This window comes from Ahaetulla prasina, chromosome 2, assembly GCF_028640845.1.
Source record: "Ahaetulla prasina isolate Xishuangbanna chromosome 2, ASM2864084v1, whole genome shotgun sequence".
Classification (NCBI taxonomy): Eukaryota; Metazoa; Chordata; class Lepidosauria; order Squamata; family Colubridae; genus Ahaetulla; species Ahaetulla prasina.
Genome location: NC_080540.1, coordinates 116,409,807 through 116,437,471, shown reverse-complemented (window position 1 = coordinate 116,437,471; position 27,665 = coordinate 116,409,807). Strand labels below are relative to the sequence as shown.

The 27,665-nt window shown below is 41.2% G+C and overlaps 3 protein-coding genes across 10 annotated transcripts in view; 2 read left to right on the top strand and 1 right to left on the bottom strand.

The window, feature by feature from the left end:
* FABP6 (fatty acid binding protein 6) overlaps nt 1-27,665 on the top strand; it is a 191,452-nt gene that overhangs the window by 50,870 nt on the left and 112,917 nt on the right. The gene's annotated exons all lie outside the window — the stretch shown is intronic.
* Nucleotides 36-6,692, top strand: RNASEH2A (ribonuclease H2 subunit A). 5 transcript variants are annotated; one of them, XM_058167129.1, is made up of 8 exons: nt 36-137; nt 2,011-2,082; nt 2,267-2,393; nt 2,883-2,970; nt 3,854-3,991; nt 4,201-4,288; nt 5,027-5,150; nt 6,308-6,692. In XM_058167129.1, the coding sequence occupies exons 2-8, from the start codon at nt 2,016-2,018 to the stop codon at nt 6,444-6,446; spliced, it is 771 nt and encodes a 256-aa protein (XP_058023112.1). In that variant the 5' UTR covers nt 36-137; nt 2,011-2,015; the 3' UTR covers nt 6,447-6,692. The 5 variants fall into 5 exon arrangements, with proteins under 5 accessions (XP_058023112.1, XP_058023114.1, XP_058023115.1 ...); XM_058167131.1 differs by lacking the exon at nt 36-137 and adding an exon at nt 160-333; XM_058167128.1 differs by lacking the exon at nt 36-137 and adding an exon at nt 1,011-1,210.
* On the bottom strand, nt 7,690-27,358 carry RTBDN (retbindin). Of its 4 annotated transcripts, none has more exons than XM_058167134.1 (7): nt 27,207-27,358; nt 21,957-22,075; nt 18,041-18,208; nt 17,421-17,505; nt 17,064-17,192; nt 15,819-15,915; nt 7,690-10,841 (listed from the first exon to the last, which is right to left on the bottom strand). In XM_058167134.1, exons 3-7 carry the CDS (start codon nt 18,204-18,206, stop codon nt 10,545-10,547), a joined length of 774 nt encoding a protein of 257 aa, XP_058023117.1. In that variant the 5' UTR covers nt 18,207-18,208; nt 21,957-22,075; nt 27,207-27,358; the 3' UTR covers nt 7,690-10,544. The 4 variants fall into 4 exon arrangements, with proteins under 4 accessions (XP_058023117.1, XP_058023118.1, XP_058023119.1 ...); XM_058167135.1 differs by having other exon boundaries at nt 21,957-22,043; XM_058167136.1 differs by lacking the exon at nt 21,957-22,075.

Below are 27,665 nucleotides of genomic sequence, written 5' to 3'. Positions count from 1 at the left end.
GCAAAAGCTCCGCCTCTCGCGGGGAGCGGCACACGTGGTCCTCTCTCGCCATCGTCTCCGAAAGGGGGATTTTGGAGCGAGAACAAAGGTGGTCGGCGCCTGATTCTACCATGCAGTGTTTGGACGCTCCATCATTGGTTAGGAGGATGGGTGTTTTTGGTTTTTTTAATGCCTTGCGTTCGGGCCTTTGCTGAGAGATCCAGGTTGCTTGCGAAGATCGACGGTCAGCGATCGAAACGCAGTCCGAACTGTTAAAAGAGGTCGATCTTCGTTATGCTAACAAAAGCCATTCGCGGACACCCCCCGTCCTCCGAATTTGTGTTTAATAGTTAAGTACGTTTTCCGCTTGCTGTCCCCTATATGAAAACCAAATTTCCTTACCACTAAGTACCTCTATTGCTAACAGGCGGCCAGCCAACAGGGCAAATTCTAACACTGAGAAAGCTACACTTGGAATAATTGGTTCTTGAAAAAGACACTGGGCAGGTGGTTTTGTGTATGGGGGTGGGCGGTGCAGAATAAAAGAATAGACTTACATGGATGTTACAATGCTTTAGGACATCCACTGAACGAATAAAGGCAGTTCTTTCATTGTCTACCGTAATTGCTTCATGCGAAGATTTTCTTTCGTTCTGGTATGGCTGTTTAGAGGATGAGGAGAGCATTGCTTAAAGCTACAATGCATTCCGTGTCCCGATTCCAGTTTTGATCTCACTTGAATTTCCAGCTAATGTGGAAATTCACAAAACGGGCTCAAGATTCCGAAAGCCGAAGGCTCCGCCAAACGGAACAGATAACGGGGATGGACCAAATCAAACACCAGTCTGTTTCATACTTTCATTAACGACAGGCAAAAAGCTCTGGAGGTAGAACTGCATTAAAGTACTCCGAAGCTTTACTCACCTGCGATTTTTAACGAACGTCTTGCCTTTCCCCTATTCTTAATTTGGAGATGCTACAGCCTTTCGACCGACGCTAGAATTGAGCAGCGAACAAACTACGCTTCCCAGAAGACCTTGCACTCTTTGCACTTCCCGTTCTTATGTCTTCGGCCGGGGGAGTTTCCATCACGCGCGCGCAAATATGGATCTCGGCAAATTCGAACGGGACAATTCGGTGAATTGTTTGTTGGCCTCGGCAGTGCCTCCTGTTTGCCGAACTGAGCCCTGTAGTTTGGGCATCGATGAGGCAGGCAGAGGACCAGTACTGGGTATGGATTCAAATATATGAGGGAAAACTAGAGCCTTTGGGGTACTGGGCCAAAAACCATCGTCCGGGGTGAATCTTGTAACTCGCTGGATTCTGTGGATTTTTAGGTAGTCTAATTGCCTGTTGGTGTGAAGCTAACGTAAATATTGCAGTGTCATCTTGTAGACATAGTACATAATTAATGCAGTCTTGATATTGCAACAGTGGTGAAATCCAATTTTTTTTAATATCAGTTCTGTGGGCGTGGCTTGGTGGGCATACGGCAAAGTGGGTGGGCGTGGCTTGGTGGGCATACTGCAAAATCTCCATTCCCATCCCACTCCTGGGGGAAAGATATTGCAAAATCTCCATTCCCACCCCACTCTGGGGCCAGCCAGAGGTGGTATTTGCTGGTTCTCTGAACTGCTCGAAATTTCCGCTACCGGTTCTCCAGAACCTGTCAGAACCTGCTGGATTTCACCCTGATTGCAACCCTTTTTCTCATTTTGTGCCAATATGCTTCCGATCCTTAAATCCACAAATATCCTCTTGCTACTTTTACTACCTTCATAATTTTTCCCTCTTCGAGAGCTTGAACGAATGCAATATACGTAATTAAAGTTTATTGCAAGACAATGTTATGGAGGGTTTCCTATTGTAGAAATAGTGTTGTAGCTTAAGTACTGTCAAAGCAGTTTTTCAAGCCATTTCATTTATATTGGCTAGTTGTCTTACAAGGACTTTAGCTAATGTTATACTTTTTGCAGAGAGATCATAGTAACTGAGACTGAATAACCTTTTTTGATTTGTTTGTTTTTCCAGGCCCCATGGTCTATGGAATCTGTTACTGTCCTGTGTCTCGGCAAGGAGACCTAGAGACTTTGAAAGTAGCAGGTAAAAGGAGTGTCAGGTTGTCATTGTACTTCAGTAATATTGCAACTGTGTCACAGAACAAAGGGTCTGTACAAAAAGGAAAACAAAAATATTGTATTTTTATTGGGGGAGCAAGGTAGGGGAATAATGTTTATTTCTTCCATGCCCCATCACCTGAAAATGATCTTTTTCCACTTGCTTTCAGATTCCAAAACTCTGACAGAAACTCAACGGGAAGAACTCTTTGAGAAAATAGATGCTGCTAAGGAATATGTAGGATGGGCCCTACACATCCTGTCCCCCAATTTCATCTCAACTAGTATGCAGAGGCGGTGAGTGCAGTAGAGACAAGGCAATCTCTCTATTATGTGGATTAAATCTTAGGTTTTAAAAGATGCCACACATTTCTCTAAAATTATTCCTCTGCCTGGCCTACCCCTCACTGGAATTGGAACACATGTGTCCTATGGAACTAATTCTAATCTGGTGCCACTATATATAACATATATACAGCTGGAGAGAATTATTTTTATTTGCCCAGAATGAGAATCATTTTGTATTTGTATATGAATATTGCAGCATCACATCTGATTTTATCCTCACAACAACAATCCATTTAAGTAGACTTAAAAATGACAGCTCTCATCACCCTGGCAGCTGTATTAATAGGTGGGGATTAGAACCTGGGTCCCTCTTATCTTAGTTAGAATCCTTAATGACAAATGGCATTATCTAGCTAATTTCAGTTTCTATCCCTCTTTTCTGATAAGCTTCATTGTCAATTGTCTTCATCAGTCAATGTGATTTCCTTTTCCTTGCAGGATGAAGTACAACTTGAATGCACTATCCCACGATACAGCTATTGGCCTAATCCAGTATGCACTGGATTCTGGAGTGCAAGTTGCAAAGGTGAACTAGCTCAGTGGTCACCAACTGGTGGTCCGTGGACCACTAATGGTCCACGAGAAAATTTTGGTGGTCTGCAGAAAAATTATTTGCATTTTTTATATTGCACTAAATCAGGCGTCCTCAAACTACGGCACCTGGGATGGATACATGAAATGAACGTTTGTGTTGCTGCAGAGAGTCTCCCCCTTCAGGGTCTTTTTGCGTGGGTCAGAGGGGGGCAGAAATTCCGACGGGGTCTGCTTCAGCCTCCTGATGTGGGGCTTTGGGCAAAGGCTAGAGGGAAGGGCCGCTGGTGGCGAAGAGCTGGAGGGCCTCATTCCAGTGGGACTGCATCGTGGCCTGGAACTGGCTGACCATCTCAGCCTGCTGAGCTTCCAGGCACCATTATCTGGCCTTGTACTCCCGCAGGTCTTCCCTCTGCTTGGAAAGCCTATGCTCCTAGTCCTCAGTGAGGTGCTTCTACTGAGCCTCCTTCTCAGTCAGATCCAATTTGAATTGAGCTGTTTTGCCAACTCTTTCTCATGGTGGCTGCTTAGCTCCAGCAACTGCTTCCTGTTGGGATTCTAAGGAGCCCGGGTGGGCAGGCGAGGAATGGCTGGGAGGGGAGGAGTAAGTAGAGGCCAGCGAGGCACCCCTCGATGTGAGTGACATCGAGTTGGCCACCAACACCCAGCCCCATGACCACCTAGCCATACCCACCCAGCTGGTCATTAGGCAGATGATATTAGTCGTCCACAGATTTAAAATTATGAGTTTAGTGGTCTCTGAGGCCTGAAAGATTGGTGACCCCTGAACTAGCTTAGTGCCCTAGACTGCCAGGAAGTAGCCAGAAACCTCCCTCACACCTCCCCCTTAAATCCTTCATGGGTCTTTTTGTTTTCAGGTTTTTGTAGACACAGTGGGACCAGCAGAGAAATATCAAGAAAAGCTAAAGCAGCAGTTTCCTGACCTGGAGGTTACAGTGAAGGCCAAGGCAGACTCTCTCTTCCCTACTGTAAGCGCAGCCAGCATTTGTGCCAAGGTGAATGCGAAACTCCTTTGTTTCCAATTCCATGTATGTTATGTTAACTGGCAAGATGCACAGATTGGCCCATCAGCTCAATTACCATCAGGCTTTTCTTAATTTAGGCAAAAAAATGTCCATTATTGAAGAAAGAATGCTAAATTATATGGACTTTTCATATGGTATAGGAAGTCAGTCCCTGTATTCTTATCTCTTACAATCTCTAGGTAGCCAGGGACAGGATTGTAAAGAATTGGAAATTCTTGGAAAACCTGGAAGATGCAGAATTGGATTATGGCTCCGGCTATCCCAATGGTAAATTCTAGTTTATTCTTTCAGTTCCATCTCTGTGCATTTGGAGCTGTGCAAAGTGATAGTGATGTTTAGATCAGGTGGCTTTAAAATAAGATTAGACAGGCAGAAAATGTTTGCTTTGTGAAGAGCCTCTAATTCAGGGTGACAGCTGGATGGGCAATGCTATTTTTCAGGATACTCCATTCTGTAATGCCTTTCTAGTCATCTAAGGCTCTGCACTCAAAAATGGAGGTGATATGAGTGCCAGTTGTAGGAGCCACCATGTATTGTTTTCATGCCATGGCCTAATAGGGTTTTTTTGTTCCTATGCAGGAACACTGAAAAGCAAAGACATTATTTTTCGCATTCCTGAGTTCTCTTTTCTCCCAGTCTTACTTTGAATCATAATTATAGTTAAATGATTTTCCCCCATGAAATGTCATCATTTATTACTCCATTACGGTAGATAGTTATGGTGCCAAAACTTCACAGTTGTTCAATTAATGCCATAGATTGCATCTGATGCAGTGATGGGGTTTCCAATCCTTACAACTAAGGTGAAGTTGTAATGTGAAAGTGGAACTATAACATGTTGCAATTATAGGGGAGAGTGGGAAGAAAACAGTTATCCTAATGTTGTTATATACTTTACCTAATCTCTGCTCCTATAGCGTACATAGTAGGCTGAAATATATTGTTTGATAAAAAGGACTTTGCAGATAATATGCAAAGTTTCTTAGCCATCCCTTCTCTTCCCAGATCCCAAGACTAAAGAATGGCTCGCTCAAAACCTGGACCCAGTCTTTGGCTATCCACAGTTTGTACGATTTAGCTGGAGCACAGCTCAGCTCATTCTGGAGAGCAAAGCTGTGCCTGTTCATTGGTAAGTGGATGAACAAGCTGTGAGATGGACTGATGGATAAAGAATATAATGGAGAGTTAAGGAGAATTTAAATAACTTAGTATACATTGCTGCTACTATATATTGTGATGAGTCAGAAGTTTCATTCTCATAGTTTAATTCTTGCAGAAGGAAACACACTTTGTCAAAGGCAGCAGTTGGGTTGGGGAGTTTATTATTTATTTATTAGATTCTTACCCTGCTTTTATTACTTTATAAATAAGTCAAGGTGGCAAGCATACTTAATGCTCCTCTCTTCTCTAACAACCCAGTGAGGTAGTTTGGCTGAGAGAGTGACTGGTCCAAAGTCACCCAGTGGGCTTTCGTACCTTAAAGTGGGGCTAGAACGCAGTCTCCTAGTTTCTAGGCCAGGACCTTAATCACTACAGCAGACTGATGGAGAACAGGAAGTGCATGACATACTGGTATTGATTGGATACCAAGTAAGTAGGGATGAGGTGAATTTGAATGACTAAGAGTAGGTGAAGAGTTTGGGTTTCTATTTGAATAGTAGGTATGTGTGGAGGATTAAATAGAAGGAATGTGGGTTGTATTTGATCTGAATGGGTCAGCTTCCTATCTGCAGAATTTATTCCTCAAAGGGTTTTATCATTTATGAGCAATAAATGTTTCCCTTCAAGGTTAGTTCTGCTTATTCCCTGATGCCTTGTTCTCTACATGATAATATGAATAGATGGGGGATGTTTAAAACACTGCAGGTGTAGGAATTGCTGATCCCAGGGAATAATTAGGATGCCTGTCACTAGTTCTCACAACTCTTGAGAAACCCATCAAGCAGCTCTCCCATTTAATCCCAAGTGTTTTTGTTACCTGCCATCTCAGAATGACTTTGGCAGTAATGCAAGATGGTATAGGAGCTGGAGATGCAAAAAAATTACTTTCCCCCTAGACAGATGTAGCAGCAACCCGATAGTACTTGGGTGCAGGGAAAGGACTAGATACCAAAACATTTTTAGCAAGGTCCTAAGAACTAAGACGATTGTGGGAAAGCAGTGGTCAGTGGTTGCAGCAAGATTCACCAAGTACTGTATGTTTCCCAACTAGCACAGAAGAGCACGCTAGTAAAGTAGGCTAGACGTCAATCTTTCATTTCTTTCGATCTTTGCTTCCTTCATCAGGGATGATACTGAAGATGACGCATCCCAGCAGAGTGCAAAGTCCTTGCTGAGCTACTTTACCCGGAAGGTTTCCCCCTCCAAGCGTACGCCCCATCGCTTCTTTTATGAACGCAAACTGGAGACAGTGACCAGCTTGTAGATGGTGGCAGGTGGTTTTCTTCTTGTTGAAAATTATCTTACATTGGCTTGACAGAAAACTGACATCTAGTTTTTAACGGGCAGTCACAAATCCTTTGAGCCAAATCTACAAAACAGCGTGAAACCCAAAGGTTCAACTGAAAGATACACAATTAAACAGAGAAAGAATCTGGTAAATGTTCTTCCTGGAGGCCCTCCTGCCCCTGTGACTTAATTCCTTTTTAGTTAATAAATTATCAAAAACTGAGTGCGAGACTTTTTGACTGATGTAAATTAATAGGCGCTGATGCCTAATGAAAGCTAATCTAACGTGACTGAGATGCAGAGCGCTAGGAAAAGCTGCAAGTGAAAGACCTCTCTTTTTAAAAATGACCTCTCTTAAACAGTAAGACAAAAACTCCCTGACTTTTACCTGAAAGAAAAAATGATTGGTCTTCTCTACTCTATGCCAATTAACTGCCATTTTGAACCTTACCATGGCATGGGTTCAGTTTTGTGCTGTTGATCTGGAAGTGAATTTAGTTTATCCTAACACCGTCTCATGAACACCAATAGCTGTTTCAACCCCTGACCTTTCCTAAGAGGAATTAAGAAACTGGCCCATTTTCACTTCAAGGATACCACTAAGATTGGGCAAAAAATGTGAAACAAAAGAAAATTCAATTTACAACCACTCATTAAGCAACCATTTGAAGTTATGACAGATCCACCAAAAAGGCACTTACAGATTCAAAGTTTATGGCCACTGCTCTCCCTCCCCTGGGTCATGTGACCTCAGCAACTAGACCACATTCACAGCTGTTAGCATCCCAGCTGTGATTTAAATGTTTCTTGCCAGAAACTTGTTTATTTCCGGTGTCTTGGAAAAATGCCAATAGCAAACAGTGGCTCCACTTAACGGCCTTGACATACACTTTGTGATTGTTGCGTTCACTTAATGATTGCCACAGAAAAGGTAGTAAGTACTGATGATGTTACCTAGTTTGGGTAGCAAAACATCTGCAAGCAAACAAACAAGCTCAGAGAGCACCAAGGACCCCTCAAAGGTCATAAAAACAAGTATTTTGACATCTGTAATAACTGGCACAACTTATGATCATAACTTTTGGCTCAATTCCAGTACTACCGTATTTTTCGGAGTATAAGATGCACTTTTTTCCCTCCTAAAAGAGGCTAAAAATTTGGGTGCGTCTTATACTCCGAATGTAGCTTTTTCGAAGCTTTTTTTCAGCCCTAACGTGGCGCTAGCGAGTGAAGCAATCTGTGCTTTGCCTGCTTCCTCCGACTTGGCTGTAAAGTTACCTGGTAGGCAGATTTTTTTTCCTATTTTCTTGCCCAAAAACTAAGCTAAGTCTTATTCTCCAGTGGGACTTATACTCTGAAAAATATGGTAATATGTTTGTATGTATGTATGCTGGGTTAGATAATGAAATTATTAAAAAAATACTTTTATTTACGGTACTGTAGAAATAAAAATCACACCAAGAAACCTTTCTTAGTTAAGACTTTGCTTTTGTATATTTTTTGTCCAGTCTTGATTTTCTGTGAAGTGAGGATGGGCTACTGCTTGGGAAAGATCAAGAGTTGAAAGAAGTATTTGTGATCTTGAAACTGAAATGAAGTCCCTGTTTGAAATTTCACTTAAATCATAAACTGATTAGCTGACCTTTCAACCCATCTCCAGGCACCACATTTATCCTCTTTACAGGGTTGTTACAGAAGACCCTTAAAGTAAGCATCATTGAAATGTTGCCGTTACTGCTGTTGCTTGGCAATATGACACTGCCTCAGTGTGGGGGAAAGTAAACCTGCGTATAGCAGGCCTTTATTTTTAATAATGTATTATCTTTCCAGCCCTGTTACTCCTTTGATATATAACTATAATTCCATTTTGTCTTCCAAGTTTGCACATGCTCTTCTACTTCAGTTCCTCATCTTTTTCCTCTCTGAAAGCTTAGCATGTTTCTTTCTATTTTAAGACACCCTACCCTCTCTTTGAACAAGTTCCTTTCATTTCTCTTCAAGAGCCTCCAAGATCTGCTTCTGTACCAAGCCTCTTTTGACATAGAAGAATATTAGCGTACTTGCCTTTGACTATCCATCCACCCTTCTCATCTGTCTAAATTAATTTCCAGGCTTTCCATCTCCTTTCCCTTTCCTCAGAGGCTAAGTCATGTTTGTTGCATTCTCCTTGGCAGTGCTAGAACATGGCCTGCTCAGCAGGACATAACAATCCTATTTCAGGGTTATATAATCCAATCTTGAAAGCTTAGTTTAGTCCCTAAATAGCTTGCTTGTGGCCTGCAGATGCTGTTCCCAGCAGCTCCAGGTAGCATAGATGATGGTGAGATACATTGAGGGTTGTAATCCAGTAATATCTAGATGGCCTCCGATTGTTATCAAGTGGAACAATGGAAAAAAAGACAGTTATTTACATTAATATCCTGTGTGTTGTTCAAAAAGTGCTTTTACTAAAATGCCAGTTGCCCAGATGTCAGTATGCCTTCATGCAGTGTGTAACTACAGTCACTATATTTTGTCAACTGGTTTATGATATATGAAAAATCAAAAAAGGATATTTTGAAATATGGATAGAAATTCCACCACATTTCTGTTTAATTTACCATCGTCCCTAATGTCATTAAGCATTTAACCAGGTTGGATGTTTCCCTGGTCAAATCTTACCTGTTTTAGTAACAACCTTTTGGGAGTATGAAATATACAATTTGTCAAAGAAATGCTGGTTTCCCATAAGCCCTTCCACCAAGAGAGTATTGGCAACGCTTCATGATATTACTAATCCTCTTTTATCTGGTATATGATAAATTGGGCAGATATTCTTCTTTTCAGAGCTGTATAGAATATACAGAATGCCTTCTAGAATAATCACTAAGATTCGGTCCTCTACACTGATATTTTTTTACACATTTCATTATAAAATACAAACACATATTCCATTTTTTTTATTTCCCACAATATTAATAGGTTTGAATCAATCCATAATATGTCATTTGCAGTAAGCGTAGCCAAGGTTAACAGGAATGTGAAATATAGCTGATAAATGAGGATGGATGAAGAGACAGACGGATCTGTTTTGGGTGTACAATATTACAAGGGTGATTTGAATAGTGTTTAGAGTGGAGAGGATAGTTGGGGAAAGCTCAAGGAGCACTATGTAAAGATGTGAGCATGACAACTCTTGGAGTCTCACTGCCACCACTGATTAGATGTTTTCTGACTGGCATATATCTACACTGACCACTTCAGTTCAGATGCTATGTTTATTATCCAAAGGTTTTCCTTGACATATGGGTTGTAACCATGTAACCATGCTCTTTTGTACAATCTCTCTCCACCCCACTCGGATTGGGTTGCTTTGAAAAATAAATTCAGTTTTGGATGTAATCCAGTTTAGTAACCTAGCAATGCTGGTCCCCCAGTCACCATTGCTTTCCAGCATACAAATGCAATAAGGAAAGTCAGCCATGCTGGTCTCTAAGCTAACTTTCCCTATTTCCCCTTTTCTTTTTGAGCTCAGGAAGATCCTTCCGTTTTACTTGTAGCCCTACTTGCAATTGTATTTGAAGCCATGGCAACAACCGAGGCTAACTTTTCCAGCATTGATTGTTTCACTCCACCCCCACTCCACCCTTGTTCATGCTCTCCCTTGCAGATATTTTCCTTCAGCTAATGCCTATGAAGGCTGCTTTCCCTTCAGCTAGTGCTCATGAATGGCCTTTTGCGTTCTACGATGACTTCCTCAAGCCAGCTCTTAAGACACAAAGAATATGGAGAAGGAAATGCTTACTGTTCTCTAACACCTTTTCTACTCTGAATATTTGGGGAAATCTTGGTTCTAGGCAAGTTCCCAAGAGGTGCCCTAATGGTCTAATCTCTACTGCTAGGACCTAGGGCTCAAAGTCCTGGAAGGTGCCAGATTCACAGTCTACGCCATGAGATGCACAGAGTTGTAGAAGATGGCAGGAAGCTGGTAGTATGGGATGTGACAGAATTGCATAGATCACAAGCGATCCCCCCAAGCCCCAGGCAATCACTGGAGAGGGGGCTTTTTTTCTTCGGGAAGGATGGTTACCTTGGATTAGAATCCACTTCCACTTCCCTCCATGTCTTCCACAAAAATAGAACGCTTCTGCAGATTCCTTCTCAGACGCTGAAGTAAAAGGTTGCCCCTGCAAGGGCTCACACGATCTTTTCTTTCCTTGCCTGCCTTGTTGATTTCTATCTCTTTTAGGCTGTCGCTCTCTTTGAGATGAGAATAAGAGGTGGAGAAGGCTGTGTCCGAGGCATCCAGCATCAGGCATTGGCAAGGGTCAGTGCTTACTATGAAAGCATCATCCCAGATGTTCTCACACAGCTCCTTGCCATCCTTATACATCTAATGAAAAGGAAAAGGCCCCATGTTACAAAAAAAAACCTTCTTCCTTGAGCGGTACTACTCTAACCCCATTCAGATTTGAAAACAACTGGAATGGATTGTGAAGTTTAGAAACCTAGGAATATGAAAAAGTATTGCAGTCTTCCCCAAAAAGCCATGATGCAAAGGACTTGAGCAGTCTAACATGATTTGATTTCTAAAAATAAGAACCATTGCAATTTAATTTTTGCAGGAAGTCATGTTCCTATCCCTAATGGTAATTGTTCTGTTTATGTGAATCTATTTATGTGAATCTAAAATCTACCCGTCTAGAATTGTATGAATTTACTATCTAGTGGGATGTGGTGGCTCAGTGGCTAAGATGCCGAGTTTGTCAATCAGAAAGGTTGGCAGTTTGGTGGTTTGAATATCTAGTGCTGCGTAACAGGGTGAGCTCCCGCTACTTGTCCCAGCTTCTGCCAACCTAGCAGTTCGAAAGCACGTAAAAAATGCAAGTAGAAAAATAGGGACCACTTTGGTGGGAAGGTAACAGCGCTCTATGCGCCTTCAGTGTTTAGTGATGCCAGCCACATGACTACAGAGAGGTCTGTGGACAGCACTGGCTTGACTTAGAAACGGAGTGAGCACTGCTCCTAGAGCCGGAAACAACTAGCATGCATGTGCGGGGGAACCTTTACCTTTATACTATGATAAGCTTCATAACATTAAAGACACTTCATTTATTAATGTTGCACAGATACTTTCATAGGGAAGGAAAGGGTTAAAAGTGGCAGGTGAATCCATAAAATGGCAATCAGCCACCACCCCTTTCTAACAAAAGTATATTTCCTATTAGCTTCAAGACAAGCTACCATCCTCCTCTTGCCTGCATTTCTATTTCAGTATATAAGTTACATGTTGAAAGAGACAATCCAATCATTTTTAGTGAGAAGGTTAGTAATGGACAATTTTCTCTTCTCTCAGTCTCTATATTTCATGCTAAATAACCTTCGTCTATCAATAACTATTCCAGTCCTGTATATTTGTTTATAACCAAAGATTAAACTGTTGTTTTCTAAGTTCCATAATATTTCAAGAAAACAACTACAATTATGGCAAGGAGTTACAGTTGCTACTGCTATATAAGCTTTAACTTGAATTTGCCACTTTGGAAAAGTTGCAGATTTTTTAGTCACATATTAGTATACATAGCAAGCTAATTTTATATAAACTAAGTGTATATAATAAGAGTTCATGGAGACTATTGGGAAATGCCAGGCTGTGGGAAACCGATAAAACCTACAGGAAGAAGACATTTACCTATAAACATTTGGCTATATCTGGCATTTTTTCTTCCCATTTCCTATTTCCCTACTCTATAAGAATACTTTTAATAATAATAATAATATCAGAGTTGGAAGGGACCTTGGAGGTCTTCTAGTCCAACCCCCTGCCCAGGCAGGAAACCCTACACCATTTCAGACAAATGGTTATCCAACATTTTCTTAAAAATTTCCAGTGTTGGAGCATTTACAACTTCTGCAGGCAATTTGTTCCACTGATTAATTGTTCTAACTGTCAGGAAATTTCTCCTTAGTTCTAGGTTGCTTCTCTCCTTGATTAGTTTCCACCCATTGCTTCTTGTTCTACCCTCAGGTGCTTTGGAGAATAGTTTGACTCCCTCTTCTTTGTGGCAACCCCTGAGATATTGGAACACTGCTATCATGTCTCCCTAGTCCTTCTTTTCATTAAACTTGGCATACCGAGTTCCTGCAATTGTTCTTCATATGTTTTAGCCTCCAGTCCTAAATCATCTTTATTGCTCTTCTCTGCACTCTTTCTAGAGTCTCAGCATCCTTTTTACATCGTGGCGACCAAAACTGAATGCAATATTCCAAGTGTGGCCTTACCAAGGCATTATAAAGTGGTATTAACACTTCACGTGATCTTGATTTTATCCCTCTGTTTATGCAGCCCAGAACTGTGTTGGCTTTTTTGGCAGCTGCTGCACACTGCTGGCTCATATCTAAATGGTTGTCCACTAGGACTCCAAAATTCCTCTCACAGTTACTACTGAGCAAGGTACCACATATATGGTACTTGTGCATTTTGTTTTTTTACCTAAATATAGAACCTTGCTTTTTACACTGTTGAATTTCATTTTGTTAGATAGCGCCCAATGTTCAAGTCTGTCAAGATCTTTCTGTATCTTGAGCCTATCTTCTGGAGTGTTGGCTATTCCTGCCAGCTTGGTGTCATCTGCAAATTTGATGAGTTCCCCATCTATCCCCTTGTCCAAGTCATTGATGAAGATGTTGAAGAGTACTGGGCCTAAAACAGAGCCTTGGGGTACTCCACTGCATACTTCCCTCCATGTGGATGTAGTTCCATTGAGGACTACACGTTGAGTGCGGTTGGTCAGCCAGTTACGAATCCATCTGGTGGTGGTGCTGTCTAACCCACATTTTTCTACTTTATCTAGTAGTAGGTTATGGTCTACTTTATCAAATGCTTTACTGAAGTCCAAGTAAATTATATCGACAGCATTCCTCTGGTCCACTAATTTTGTCACTTTGTCAAAGAATGCAATAAGATTAGTCTGGCATGATCTGTTTTTGACAAACCCATGTTGGCTTTTGGTTATTACTTTGTTTGCTTCTAGGTGTTCGGTGATTCGTTGCTTGATTATCTTTTCCAGAATCTTCCCTGGTATTGAGGTTAGGCTGATAGGTCTGTAAGTTTCTTGGATCTGTTTTTTTTCCTTTTTTGAAGATGGGAACTACATCAGCTCTTTTCCAGTTCCCCTGTGCTCCAGGATCTTTGAAAGATATAGTTCAGTGGTTCTGAGATTTCGTCTGCCAGTTCCTTCGGAACCCTGGGGTGTAATCCATCCAGTCCTGGTGATTTGAACTCGTCTAGGGTAGACAGATGTTCACTTACCATTTTTCCCCTATTTTAACTTGTGTTTCTAATCTGTTTTTTGTAGTGCTGTTTTTGATAGGTTGGATTGTTTTTTCCTTTTGTGTAAAGACAGATGCAAAATATGAGTTAAGTAGATCTGCTTTCTCCCTGTTGCTTGTCACCTTCTTGCCACTTTCTCCCAGCAATGGGCCAATTGTTTCTTTGACTTTTTTCTTGTTTTTAACATGTTGGAAGAAGCTTTTTTTGTTATTTTTTACTTTTGTCGCTAGCCTTTGTTCATTGTGAGCCTTAGCTTTCCTCACTTCATCTTTACAGGCTCGGGCTATTTGCTGATATTCTGCCTTAGTTATTTGCCCCTCTTTCCACTTTTTATACTTGTCCTTTTTGTCTTTCAATTTGTCAAATAGTTCTCTATGCATCAATGCTGCTTTCTTTTGAGATCTATTATTTTTCTTCTTCATTGGTATTGTGTTGACTGGGCTTTTATACTCACACTTTTCAAAATTTCCCAAGCTTCTTGAATTGTTTTCCCCTTGAGGATTCTCACCCATGGAATCCTTCTCAAGCTCTCTCTAAGTTTATTGAAATTAGCTCTCTTAAAGTCCAAGCCTCTAGTTTGACTTTGCTCTACTACTTGTGTTTGCATAATGTTGAATTCCAATATTGCGTGATCACTTGCCCCCAAGATTCCTATAGCTTCAACACCTTCTATCATTTCATCTCTGTTAGTGAGAATTAAGTCCAATATGGCTGATCCCCTTGTTCCCTTCTCTACTTTTTGGGAAACAAAGTTGTCTGCTAGGTTTGTTAGGAACCTGTTGGATTTTCCACTTGGTGCAGAGTTTGTCTCCCAGTTGATGTCAGGGTAGTTAAAATCCCCCATTACTACTGTAATGTGCTTCCTACATACCTTAGTTAGCTGACTAGCAAAAAGTTCATCTACTTCCTCTGTTTGGTTGGGTGGCCTATAGTATCTGCCTATGGCAATATCATTTTCCCTCCCTTTAATATTGACCCAAATGCATTCAAGATAATTTTCATCATTGTTGTGCTCTATTTCTGTAGAGATGTAGTTATTTCTTATATATAGTGCAACTCCACCTCCTCTTTTATTTGGTCTATTTCTTTTAAATAATTTATATCCCTCTAGCTGTGTATGTTCCATTTGTCAGTTTCATCCCACTAAGTTTCCGTAAGGGCAACAATATCGTATCTGCCCTCATTTACTTGAATTTCTAATTCACCCTGTTTATTCCTCATACTCTGTGCATTGGTGTATAGACATTTGAGTCCATTTTGATTGACCTTGTGTTTACTGTCTACATAACCTGTGTTGTGCATGACTGCCCCTACTTTCTTGTCACCTGTTTGATTAGTGCACTTGGTATGGCACTCACTATTAAATGCTTGGTTTTCTTTGATACTTTTTTCTTGAATGCAAGAAATCATTCAGATTTGAGAAAAAACAAGCTTTGCTATAAAAGTCACATGAGTTAAAATAAACTCAAATTGTACTGGGCAAGTGTTATTAACATTGAAAAAACTTTGGATTGGTGTAATTGATGCCTTTCAGGAAAATGCAGTTCCCGTTTTTCTCCCCACTTTCCACAGTTACTCTTCCCAAACATGCTTCAGTTTCGGAAGCCATAGCCTACGCATCATTTCCAGGTCCTGTACAAACATATACCATATGTTCCCTCACATAAACATCCTATGATCTCATCCAATGCATGCAAATCTTAAAAACATTTGTCTGAATTCTGAAACTAGGTTTTCTGTATTTCTGAAACTTCTGTATTCCTTATGTCAAGTTATCTGTATTTTTTACCTCCATCCACACACCCCTCCATCATCTCTGAAGCAGCAACTAGTCAGCTGAAAGAGATTAATCACCAGAAGTGGCTTTAATTGTATGAATGTTTGTTCTGATCCAATTTTCTCTTTTGCTTCGGCTTTGCCTACTTTTTGGAATGTTGTCTCCAATAAAGTGGCTCTTGGCACAGACACCTTTAGGCTGCAGCAAGCAGCACAAGGATGTTTCCGCTCGCGGCTAAGCAGCACCTTTAGTGTCCTCACCTGGCCAAAGGAATGACATTCCTGACTGCAGTTATGTCCATCGGTTCCCCAGGGCCAGTTGCCAAGGCAGGTCAGATCTTCTCTGCAAGCATCATACCTAAGTAGACAATAAGTTTGGGTGCTAAGAAAGGCAGCTCATCGATATTTGACTCAACACTAATAGACTCAAATTGTGTCACTGAGACTTAATATAAACTAGAAATTTGAATTTGAAACTCTCCGGAGTAGCTCCCACCCTTTTCAGTTCAGGAGAGGACCTCAGATTTTTATATTCAACCAAAAAAAGCTGACATTCTCTTTCATATGCTGGGTTAACTTTTACGCTAGTTGCTGATAGCTTCTCAGCCCTTCTCTGAACACCCTACCCCACAAATTTATTCATTTTTAAAATATTATACTTTATCACATTGGCTAACAGAATAATAAAAGCAAAAGGATGGGAATGTTCTTCAAACAATATTTGTATTCCCTTGCTACCCAAGTCAAATTTCCAAACCTAAATCATGCCTTTTGCCTGGTGTTAATTTAATCTTAATCTTGTCAGGAAAAAAAAATTAAGTTTTAAATATATAATTCCCCTAATAGCAACAGTTAGAGAATAGGACACTACTTTTCTAAAATTTTTAGTAATTTAAAATTACTATACCTGGCTAGTACATCTGTTTGTTTTGTAGATGGTAGCAAAAGCCTTTGCTGCCATCTAGTGTTCATCCAGATTTTTGCAACCCAATCTTGATCAACCTAAATAACACTTCTCTAAATAATGGCCTTAAATCAGTGGTGAAATCCAATTTTTTTTTACTACCGGTTCTGTGGGCATGGCTTGGTGGGCATGGCAGGGGAAGGATACTGCAAAATCTCCATTCCCACCCCACTCCTGGGGGAAGGATGTTGCAAAATCTCCATTCCCGCCCCACTCTGGGGCCAGCCAGAGGTGGCGTTTGCTGGTTCTCCGAACTACTCAAAATTTCCGCTACCGATTCTCCAGAACCTGCTGGATTTCACCCCTACCTTAAATATATGTATCTCTTCAGAAATATGGTTTCTTCTTTTCAGATAAGAGGTAAAGAATCATGGTTCTATTTAGCCCAATGTACATACGTATGCTTTCAATTATAGAAAAGATTTGTTATTTGCTATTTGTTAAGTTTCTCTAGTATCTTCTACCTTCAACAGATACTGTACTTAATTCTTCCTCCCTAGCAGGCTGGCCTCTTCTAGATGTGGAGACATGTGATAACTTACCATTGGTCACAGAAATTCTGGCAGAGAGGTACAGCCATCAGGGCTGTGGGTTGTTGAGGATGAGGCCATTGAGCAGCAATGGGGGAGCAATGGTAAAAACAATCCAGTTGCCGAAGGTATTCCTCACACCTGCCAAAATGACAACAACAAGCATAAATATTGATCCTAAGATGCAGGGGAGAAAAGCAAGGCAGGCATTAGTTCCGTCCCACCCACCCCGCCACCTTGATATTTAGTGATCAGAAAGGCTGGTAGAGGAAAGGTCATGAGACAGGGCCCAGCTCCACAACCCATAGGGGCCCATGGCTGACATAGATGGGGTCCCCTTCTTTTCAGAAGAGCAGTCTTGGGGATGACCTGATGCTGAGGCTTCCACAATGATTCCAAGATCCAGCATTGGCTTTGGAAAGTTCCTGGGCAAAGTCTGGTGAGCAACAGGCATCTATGGAAAGAAATCTTTTGTCAGCATCTCTATTTCTTTGGAATGAGAGTAGTTATAGTATTAGCCTTCTGCAAACTACCCCTCCAACAATTGCAGTCCAGACCAAGGAAGTCGTATGCCAGATGAACACAGTCAAAATCAGGTTATAGCAATAGCATTAGCACTTAGACTTACAGTATATATCGCTTCACAGTGCTTTACAGCTCTCTCTAAGCGGTTTACAGAGTCAGCCTATTTCTCCCAACAATTTGAATCCTCATTTTACCCACCTTGGAAGGATGGAAGGCTGAGTTAACCTTCAGCCTGGTGAGATTCGATCTGCCAAATTGCAGGCAGCCAGCAGTCAGAAGAATTAGCCTACAGTACTGCATTCATTGCGCCACTGTGGCTCATAGACTCCCAGCAAGTCAATTGAAATCATCATCATCATCATCATCCATATTATGGATATTTCATACCCCCTCATCTTACAGTACTCTCATTTTCTCTCCCTGCTACATAATTCTACAAGCTTCTATAGAGAAGCCATACTTACTTTCTGCATAAATCTGGCAGATGCCCAACTCTTCTTCTGCGCTTGGATTGGCTTTGTGCTTCCCTCCAGGTAAACAATGATCTTCTGTATCCTTTGCATTGGCCCAAAACATGGTCAGTGCTGAAGCCATCAGCATTATCCAATTGGTATTGCCACTACCTCTCATGACTGGAATATCAAGAGCAGAGGAAACAAGAAAAAATTGAATCGGTGTAGAGAGGCTTGCTTCTCCTCTGTTTTCAAGCATGCCAGCCAGCCAGTCAGGTTATAGGAGATGGCCCCAACAGTCCAGGTATATCTTCCCCCAGTAACCTCCTTGATATATTGTACTTTCACCTCTGTCCAACAATTCCCTGAATCTTGCTTCTTTTTTGATAAGCTATGCTGCAATTACATTATTCCTATTGTTCATTGTTTGACAACTGCAGCTGTGGTCCACTCTCACTGCTAGGTAATTCAAGGCAGCCAACTGCAGGCAATTCTACAGCACCTGGATTAGGGCTAGCTGTCATGACAAACACCAGCAGCTCCCTTCTTAAAGAGAAGATATTCTTAGGAAAAATGTGACTGCCTCCATCTTCATGTAAAAATGTGCAAGCAAATTGCTCATTTATGTAAGCAAGCATGGAAGGACACACTTCCAGGAAAGATATATATACCAGGTGGGCAAAGAAAAGAGGGTTGAGGTTTTCACCACAGTTCAGCCTGCAGGAGTTTTCCACAGTGATCACCATGCTGTGGAAAGTGCCAATTGGTTTATGACATGACATAAAAGTCACTGTTGAGGAACTTAACTACATGGGATGTCAGAAGCAATGTGTGGAGAGGTGTCCCAGTTATAAATCTGCCCCTGATCCTGAGGGCAATCTGGCCTTGCAAGAGTATTTTGCTTATATGAACACCTTGGTTGCATTTGCTATTGGTTATAAACCTCATCTTGAGGGGTAGATTAAATATGGAGGGAAAGGACTATTTTTACCAGAAGAACCCAAGGAAGGTTGTGATCCATCTGAGGAGTAGAATCTTAATATGGAAGTGTTGAAAACTTGGCCACTTGAGACTACACCTGACATCTCTTCCACTTTTATTTTTCTTGCTTCTTTGAAGTTTTCATTCAGATGCTTAGTAATCACTCTACCTCCTCCTCATGGAATGGGGGGAAAAAACCCATCGAAATGAAACAGGTGAAGGGGAGGTAGTTATGATCAGTCAAAAACCTTGAAGCTGATGGCGTGATGCAAAAAGCAGCTTTGGGACCTGAAGCTGATGGTGTGTCAGTGCAGAGGTGCTGCGGCACTGCTAAGCCAGCCTGTCTGTCTCCTGAAGCTCAGCGTGCATTGCCACCTATGGACACACACGTCTTGTGTGTGTCGATTCTGTCTAAGTCTCATCTGTGGAAAGGTGTGGGCTTTAATTAATGTTTGCAAAGTGTTCTGATAAGCCTGAAGATAGCATTGCAGTAGAATTGGGGGGGGGGGGGAGGAAAGATGATAGCACCAGAGACAGAGAAACAGCAGAGGCATAAGATGTTTAACAAACAATACAAAGCTAATCACATCTCAACTCCTGCTTCCCGGTATAGCTTGTACATCCTCTTTCAAACTTGGCTGTTTATTTTTGTTTTATTGCATTTATAAAATATTACCAGTACAACAAAAATATAAATGCCAAGTTCAATATATTTAAAGGGTAACCCTGCTACAAATATCCTACGTCATATGCAATTAGAGAAGAAAAAAATCATGGTAATATGTAATTGCAAAGAAAATCAGTTTAAACTTTGACAAAATATCCATCCTCCACTGCAAATGCCAATTTATTTTTCAAATGTTGCAACTTAGTTCTTTGATAATCCCTGTTCACTGCAAGAAATATTAATCATATGAGCAATCAAGTTCATGAAGTCCAAAATATTGGGGACCTGGACTTTATGCATCTTGCACATACAGAAATCACTTTGTTTCCTAGCATGTTATCTTTCTTCCTGTCCCCTGTGAAATTCTGCACATACTTCCTGCAAGTGCGGGTCCTGAAAAGTAAGGAGCCTTTGTTAAAAATGACAGAAATAAAACCGGTCTTCCCAGCTCCCATGCTACAGAGTCCTCTACAGAGGATTTTCGTTTTCTACAGAGGAGAACATATATGGGTGAACAAAAAACATTTGATCCATACTTCCTGCAGCTTTTGTTGTTGGGTCCTTGAACAAAGTGTGCCAGAGGGTATGAAGTCCATGAAATACGAGTCTAGATTTCTAGTTCCCTAGAAACAGAGTCACCTTAAGTATTAAGATGCAGAAAATTGACAAGGAATCTTTGTTTCAAAGCCATGGGTAATGAATAAAATCAGCTTTGTAATGCCTCCTGGCTAAGACATGTACAAAATGATCTGATTCCATCATATTAAATTATTGCTTTTTAAATCTTGAGTTGATAAATTAATTGGTTACGTTCAAGCTCTATGCTAAGCCAAAATCAGTACAATTATTTTTTGGTCAGGTTTGCTTATGCTATGAGTTCTCAGATATGCTTTTTGATTAAAACACAATATATTGGGTTTACCAAGCACTAAAATAAAAAATCATGGTTTACAATCTTCAATTTTATTTTTAAATTTTACATGTTACCTTTAAAGTCAAGGTTTTTTCCCCCCAAAGAGTTGGTTACGATGCTAAAAGTAAAATGCTTAATTTTCATCAGCTTAGTTCAAGCATGATCTGCATAATAACATGTCTCCTTTAGTATTAGAAGAAAATTTAGTGATAGTGAGATACCTTCAGCCAGTTCCGGCATAGTAATTATTGGTACTTTCAGCAGTAACACTTAAGAACCATGATCACTCTAACAAACTGCAATTCGAACCCATAAAAACAAAAGTAAAGCATGAATACAGGTAGTACTTGACTTACAACAGCTCATTTAGTGACCATTCAAAGTTACAAAGGTGCTGAAAAAAGGGACATGACCATTTTTCATACTTACAGCCTTGCAGCATCCCTGTAATCACATGATCAAAATTCAGACACTTGGCAAACTGGTTCATATTTATGATGGTTGCAGCATCCCAAGTCATGTGATCCCCTTTTGCAACTTTCTGATGAGCAAAGTCAATGGGGAAACTAATTCACTTAACAACCACGTTACTAAATTAACAACTGCAGAGGTTCACTTAACAATTGTGGCAAGAAAGGTTGTAAACTGGGGCAAAACTCACTTAACAAATGTTTCATTTAGCAACATAAATTTTGGGCTCAGTTGTGGTCGTAAGTTGAAGACTGCCTGACTATATGTTGTCAGTAGTCTAATTTATCTCATGTTTTGTTAGGGCTCTTGCATTTTAGCATTAAAGACCATGAGAACTGGAAAAAAAAGGATATAGACGCAGAGTATGGGATATAAGTGGTGGCATTGAGAAAGAAGAAACTACGTCGCAGGATATGAAACTGGAGAAACACAGCAGCCTGTGGAGATAAAAACCTAATTTCAACCAAACCCCAACTGATTAGCTGTCTGGGAAAGGAGAATGAATTGCCTTTCCTGTGGTTTCTCCCAAACTTTCCAGGAGGACAAGATTAATGGGAATGGGAATTGTGTCATGATTTCAGGGATCTTTTTCTCCCAGATGCATCAATAAAACTTTGACAGTCAATGAAATGAAAAATGGGAAAAAATGGCACTGCTTTGAAAAACCATGGGTAGGAGAACCATCAGTGCAGAATTATCCTATCCGCATTTATTACTCCAAACTCTGCTTCTCCGCTTCACATCTCTGCTTCAGCTGTCATCAATAACCCCATGCTTCCATGTCAAGCCCTGTCTCATAAATCTTATTTCATAAAATACAAATTACGGGCTGGTTTGATGCTCGAAGTATTTGACATTGTTTCCCCCTCTTTACTACAAAAGGCGGCAGCACTTACCGGTAATTGAATTTGTCTGGGTTCAACAGCTAAGCAGGGCCAGATCTGGCTAGTTCAGGGATGGGAGACTATCAGGAAATTTCAGAGCTGTAGATTAGATCGGGAGATTGAAAGATATCCTGGAGGGAGGCAACAGCAAACCATTTTTCATACTTACAACCTTGCAACATCCCTGTAATCACATGATCAAAATTCAGACACTTGGCAAACTGGTTCATATTTATGATGGTTGCAGCATCCCAAGTCATGTGATCCCCTTTTGCAACTTTCTGATGAGCAAAGTCAATGGGGAAACTAATTCACTTAACAGCCACGTTACTAAATTAACAACTGCAGAGGTTCACTTAACAATTGTGGCAAGAAAGGTTGTAAACTGGGGCAAAACTCACTTAACAAATGTTTCATTTAGCAACATAAATTTTGGGCTCAGTTGTGGTCGTAAGTTGAAGACTGCCTGACTATATGTTGTCAGTAGTCTAATTTATCTCATGTTTTGTTAGGGCTCTTGCATTTTAGCATTAAAGACCATGAGAACTGGAAAAAAAAGGATATAGACGCAGAGTATGGGATATAAGTGGTGGCATTGAGAAAGAAGAAACTACGTCGCAGGATATGAAACTGGAGAAACACAGCAGCCTGTGGAGATAAAAACCTAATTTCAACCAAACCCCAACTGATTAGTTGTCTGGGAAAGGAGAATGAATTGCCTTTCCTGTGGTTTCTCCCAAACTTTCCAGGAGGACAAGATTAATGGGAATGGGAATTGTGTCATGATTTCAGGGATCTTTTTCTCCCAGATGCATCAATAAAACTTTGACAGTAAATGAAATGAAAAATGGGAAAAAATGGCACTGCTTTGAAAAACCATGGGTAGGAGAACCATCAGTGCAGAATTATCCTACCTGCATTTATTACTCCAAACTCTGCTTCTCCGCTTCACATCTCTGCTTCAGCTGTCATCAATAACCCCATGCTTCCATGTCAAGCCCTGTCTCATAAATCTTATTTCATAAAATACAAATTACGGGCTGGTTTGATGCTCGAAGTATTTGACATTGTTTCCCCCTCTTTACTACAAAAGGCGGCAGCACTTACCGGTAATTGAATTTGTCTGGGTTCAACAACTAAGCAGGGCCAGATCTGGCTAGTTCAGGGATGGGAGACTATCAGGAAATTTCAGGGCTGTAGATTAGATTGGGAGATTGAAAGATATCCTGGAGGGAGGCAACAGCAAACCATTTTTCATGCTGCTGCCAAGAAATTTAATGCATGTCTATAAATCCCTAAGAGTCAAGCTTAACTCAAAAGAAATATTACCTTTAATATAAACACACTCATATATAGCGTCACCATAAAGAAGAAGAATAGTTCTTTCTGTCATGCATGGTCATTTGCATACAAAGGGGAGGGAAGTAAAGCAACGCGTTATGGACAAATTTCACCTCTTATGCACTTCTACAAAAAGGCAAAATTTGGATTGTGATGGCATGGCATGTTTTGATCTCTGTCTGTTATCAAGGCTAGCTACAGAAATCTCTGCCTCATACTTATTCCTATGACCCCTACCACCACCTCTGGATTGCTTGAAAAGGGACTAAGCCACAATTCCAGCTTCAGATAATAAATTAAACAAAGCATGGTTGGCGTCATCTGTACTATTTTAGCTGGTCTGCTAAGACCAGTAAGGGCTTGTCATAATGTGGCATCAGATAATCAAAACTGAGCCAGGAACTTTACACGTAGCCATGGATTTAGCTATGAATCCAGTTCTTTGGTGTCTACTTCAGCAAGCTTCCATTGGTTTCTAATTTTTCATGGTCTCCCCGTTTGATTGTAAGCAATCCCAGTTCCAGACTTTTTCTTGAACTCTCAAAGACCTGGAACAGGAATATTTGTCTAATCTCCCTTTTGTATACTATGCAAACATAATTTGCTTTCCCTTATGGTTTTTTAAGTGACTCCAATAGTCCCATAAACTGGAAGGTAGGAGACCTAATGCTTGAAAATAAATCTTGGCATCCTAGTTTATAAGACTAGTCTGAATGAATTCAAATTTGAAGCGACTGCCATCCTAAGAGTTGGAAGCAACCCCTCCATTGCTCCTGCAGCCAATAAGATCCACTTTAGAGCTAAATAGCTAAATCTTTATGGAGGGATATTCTCTACGCCTTAGGAGCACAAAGGGGTCATCCATTATTAAACCTTCCTTTCTTGGCTGACATTGAACAGTGACTCTCACATGGCTTTATTATGAACCATCCTTTTATTCCCTGGCACGCAGCCTGGAAAATACTGATGGCCTCAATCCCAACACAGATTAGGGACAAGTTTCTCTGAGCAACTGTCATCCTTATGGCTGCAATTACAGTAATCACTTCCTCCATCGATCACAGTGAAGCACAAGAAGGCAACCCTCAGAAGCAAAAAGTTCTATGGACACATGTCAAGAATATTAGGCTTCCTTGCTCATTTTTCTGGAGCGTTTTATGAACAAGTCTGATTTGCAAGACATCTTCAAGAAACCAGCCAAAACGTATCAGGTCCGATTAGAATTAACAGGATTCCCTCGATATAGCTTTAAAAAGAGCATCTTATTTGGGATTTTATTTGAATCAAAGCTGACCTCCAGAATTTAGTGGGTGGGTGTGTATGTTTGTGCAGGGGCAGGGGACATTGTTTTAAATTAGAGGAAAATATTCTATAAAGTGATTTTCCTGATTAAATATCTATAATATTTTAGTAGGGTTATGGACAAAAATCCCAACATTTTAATTTTCTTATTTCTAGCACCAAAACCAGACGGATACACAAGGAATAGGATGAATATGGGATTATCATGTTTTTCTCCTTCTCAAGATAAATGCTTATGGTTTCACTCAAATTATAATTAAACCCTGCACCATTTGTAGGTAGCAGCTCACTTTCCAAGTTTCAGGAATCCATAAATTTTTGCCAGTATACAGTATGCTATAGATTACACTGATTTGCACATGGAAAATAACATACTTACAAAAAATTAAATATTCTTTAGAATCTGTAACTACAAGCATCCTTTTCTGAAAAGAAGTCTCATGAAGTTCCAAAGAATTTCTCTCCTGACCATTGGATATATAATTGCATTCTTACTAAAGTATCGTTAAGAGTCTGCAAACATGCAGAATGAATTATGACTGGGTGTTTACTTTAAAGTCTGCCTATTCCTGTGAGCAATTTTCACAAAATAACAAGTAACACAAGGTTCTTAATTCATTTAATATATTTACTTATTTTCTTAATCTAAATCTTCTTAATCTAAAATTTATTAGAAATTAACTCAATAAATTTTGCTTATTTGGGGCACATGCTGTTCAACACAATAGTTCATTTGTAAACTATGTACCTTTCTCTCCCCCCCACTTTCTCTCCCTCCCTCTCTCTCTCTCTCTCTCTCTCACTCTTTCTCTCGCTCTCTCTCACACACACAGCTAAAAATTTGGAACAAACTTGGCATCTTGTCCTTTTCAGGAAAATCTTATTTACCTACATAGATGCATAGATACATCTTTCTAATTGACTATCCTCTTCTGGTTTGAGTTTACCCAATTACAGAAGCCTCCATAACCATCATAGAGTTCCATATAGGATGCAGGTTATATTAAAACTGCTGCCAACCAAGACCTGTTTATAAATTATAATTAATTTCATTTATTCATAAGTTAACTCTTCATAAACTCAATTATGCACATGTTACTTTAAAAGGGGAGAAGGAGGGGAGGAGAGGAAAGGAGAGGTTATATTGCAGAGCCTGCCTGCTGGGGTGGCACCCCTCACACCACACAATCCCCAGATCTTGTCCCAATCATCTTTGCTTGCAAAAGATTGTGAAGACCTGTTTTTTCTCCTAGGCATTGGGCAAGAATATGGAGTCAGCCCAATATAGGTATGCTGTGTGACGGAATTTATGGTGCGTGGTTACGTATTATGACTGTTTTAATATGGTGTTATTTGCTGGAGTTGAACAAATCTCCTTAGAGGTTTATTGTCTTTGTTGTTTGTTGTTAGCTGCCCAGCGTTCATATGAGTAGCCATATGGGTGGTCATATAAAATGTCTAGTAGCTTAATAAACTTTCTGGCCATTCAGTTGAGGTGGGGGTTTCAATTTGGACTAGAGGATGGCACCTCTTGTCACTGGTAAGTTTTTGAAACGTTTCTGGGAAGTATCCTATAAGGATTTTTTTTTTAAAAAAAGGCTTTTCAATAATTTATGTTAATGAATCCCTTGAATTAAACTGCAGCCCAACATTATACCTAGATACTTCCCTGCACCCATCCCAAAGGAACGGATGAATGCATTTGGCATTTTACCCATACTTTACAAACCTAACAGGTTTCCTTTAACATATGCCAATGAGGGATTCCCTCTTATCCTTAGTTATAATTTTGCAATACGATGTTTTTAATTGTATTCGAACCCCCACTTCCCCCCCTCCCCAAACAAACACAATGCATCCAAAGGGATTCTAAATTAAAATTAGGTCGTTAAGAAAAATCACTCACACACACACACACACCCCTTATACCTAAGGGAAAAAGACCGAGCCAGAGTTTCTCCTTTTCCATGCCCTGAAATCTTTTGAGACTAAACTAAAACTGATACCTGAAGAATCAGAATCAGAATCAGAATCACTCACTCTCTCTCCTCTCCTCTCCTCTCCTCTCTTCTCTCTCCTCTCCTCCCTCCCCACCCCTCCCTTCCCTCCCCTTCCCTCCCCACCCCTCCCCACCCACCTCTCTCTTTTCCTTCCAAAAAATCGATTCGTCAAATAAGCACCCCGGTCCCGATCTCTCCTGAGTAGCCTTCAGACGTGAACTGAACCCGCACTGCAGCCAGCCGCACGTTAATTTACAGGCGCCTCTACTTTCAGCAGCCCCATCCAGGTGCTGGTGGGCGCACGGGGTAGTGGGGGGAATCTGCAGAGAGTCGAGGGATAACTTTTCAGCTACCCCCCCCCACCCGTGATCCAAACCCGACTGGCTTCTCCGCGTCCCAAGGATCCCCCCACCACCCCACGCGCTCTGCAGCCACTTCTACCGGCTTCGCCTTCTTGCGCCCCAACCTCTGCGGAGTTTACGCTGCAAGCCAAGGAGTACGCGGAAAGGGGACGATCGCCTCCCTGCCTCGGAGTCCCCTCTCTACTCCGGGCGGGTTTCGCAGTTGTGACCCGGCACGGCACCACCCCCACCCATCCCCGTTTCGCGGGACGCCTTACCTGGAAGCCGCGCGAGCCGGTGCACGATCCGAATGATTTCGCCCTCTCCTGATGTCGCCTCGTTCCCTGGTCAAGAGCTTTGGCCAAACCAGCCCCGATCTCCCGGTTCTGATCCGGAGTAACTGCGTCGCTGGCTGCTGCTTTGAAGCAAAGAAGCCGAACTGCCGCCACAGCCGCTGCGGCAATTTAACCAACCCTCTCTCCTCCCCCCCCCATCTCCGCCCCCCTGGCGCTCGCTAGCCTGTCCCAATCGCCGCTAGACGCCCGCCCGTCCGTCAGCTCTCGGGTAGGTTCCTAAGGGCGGCGCCTGGTTGGGTAAAGGATAAAAGACTTTCTCCACCGAAGACTTTCTCTGGCGTCGGGCCCAGGGGTCCAGGCGCTGCCCATAAAGCAAGTCTCTTATCCTCAGCAGGAGGAGGAACGCCCTTTGCCTTTCAGATTGACGGCCACCGGTTGATG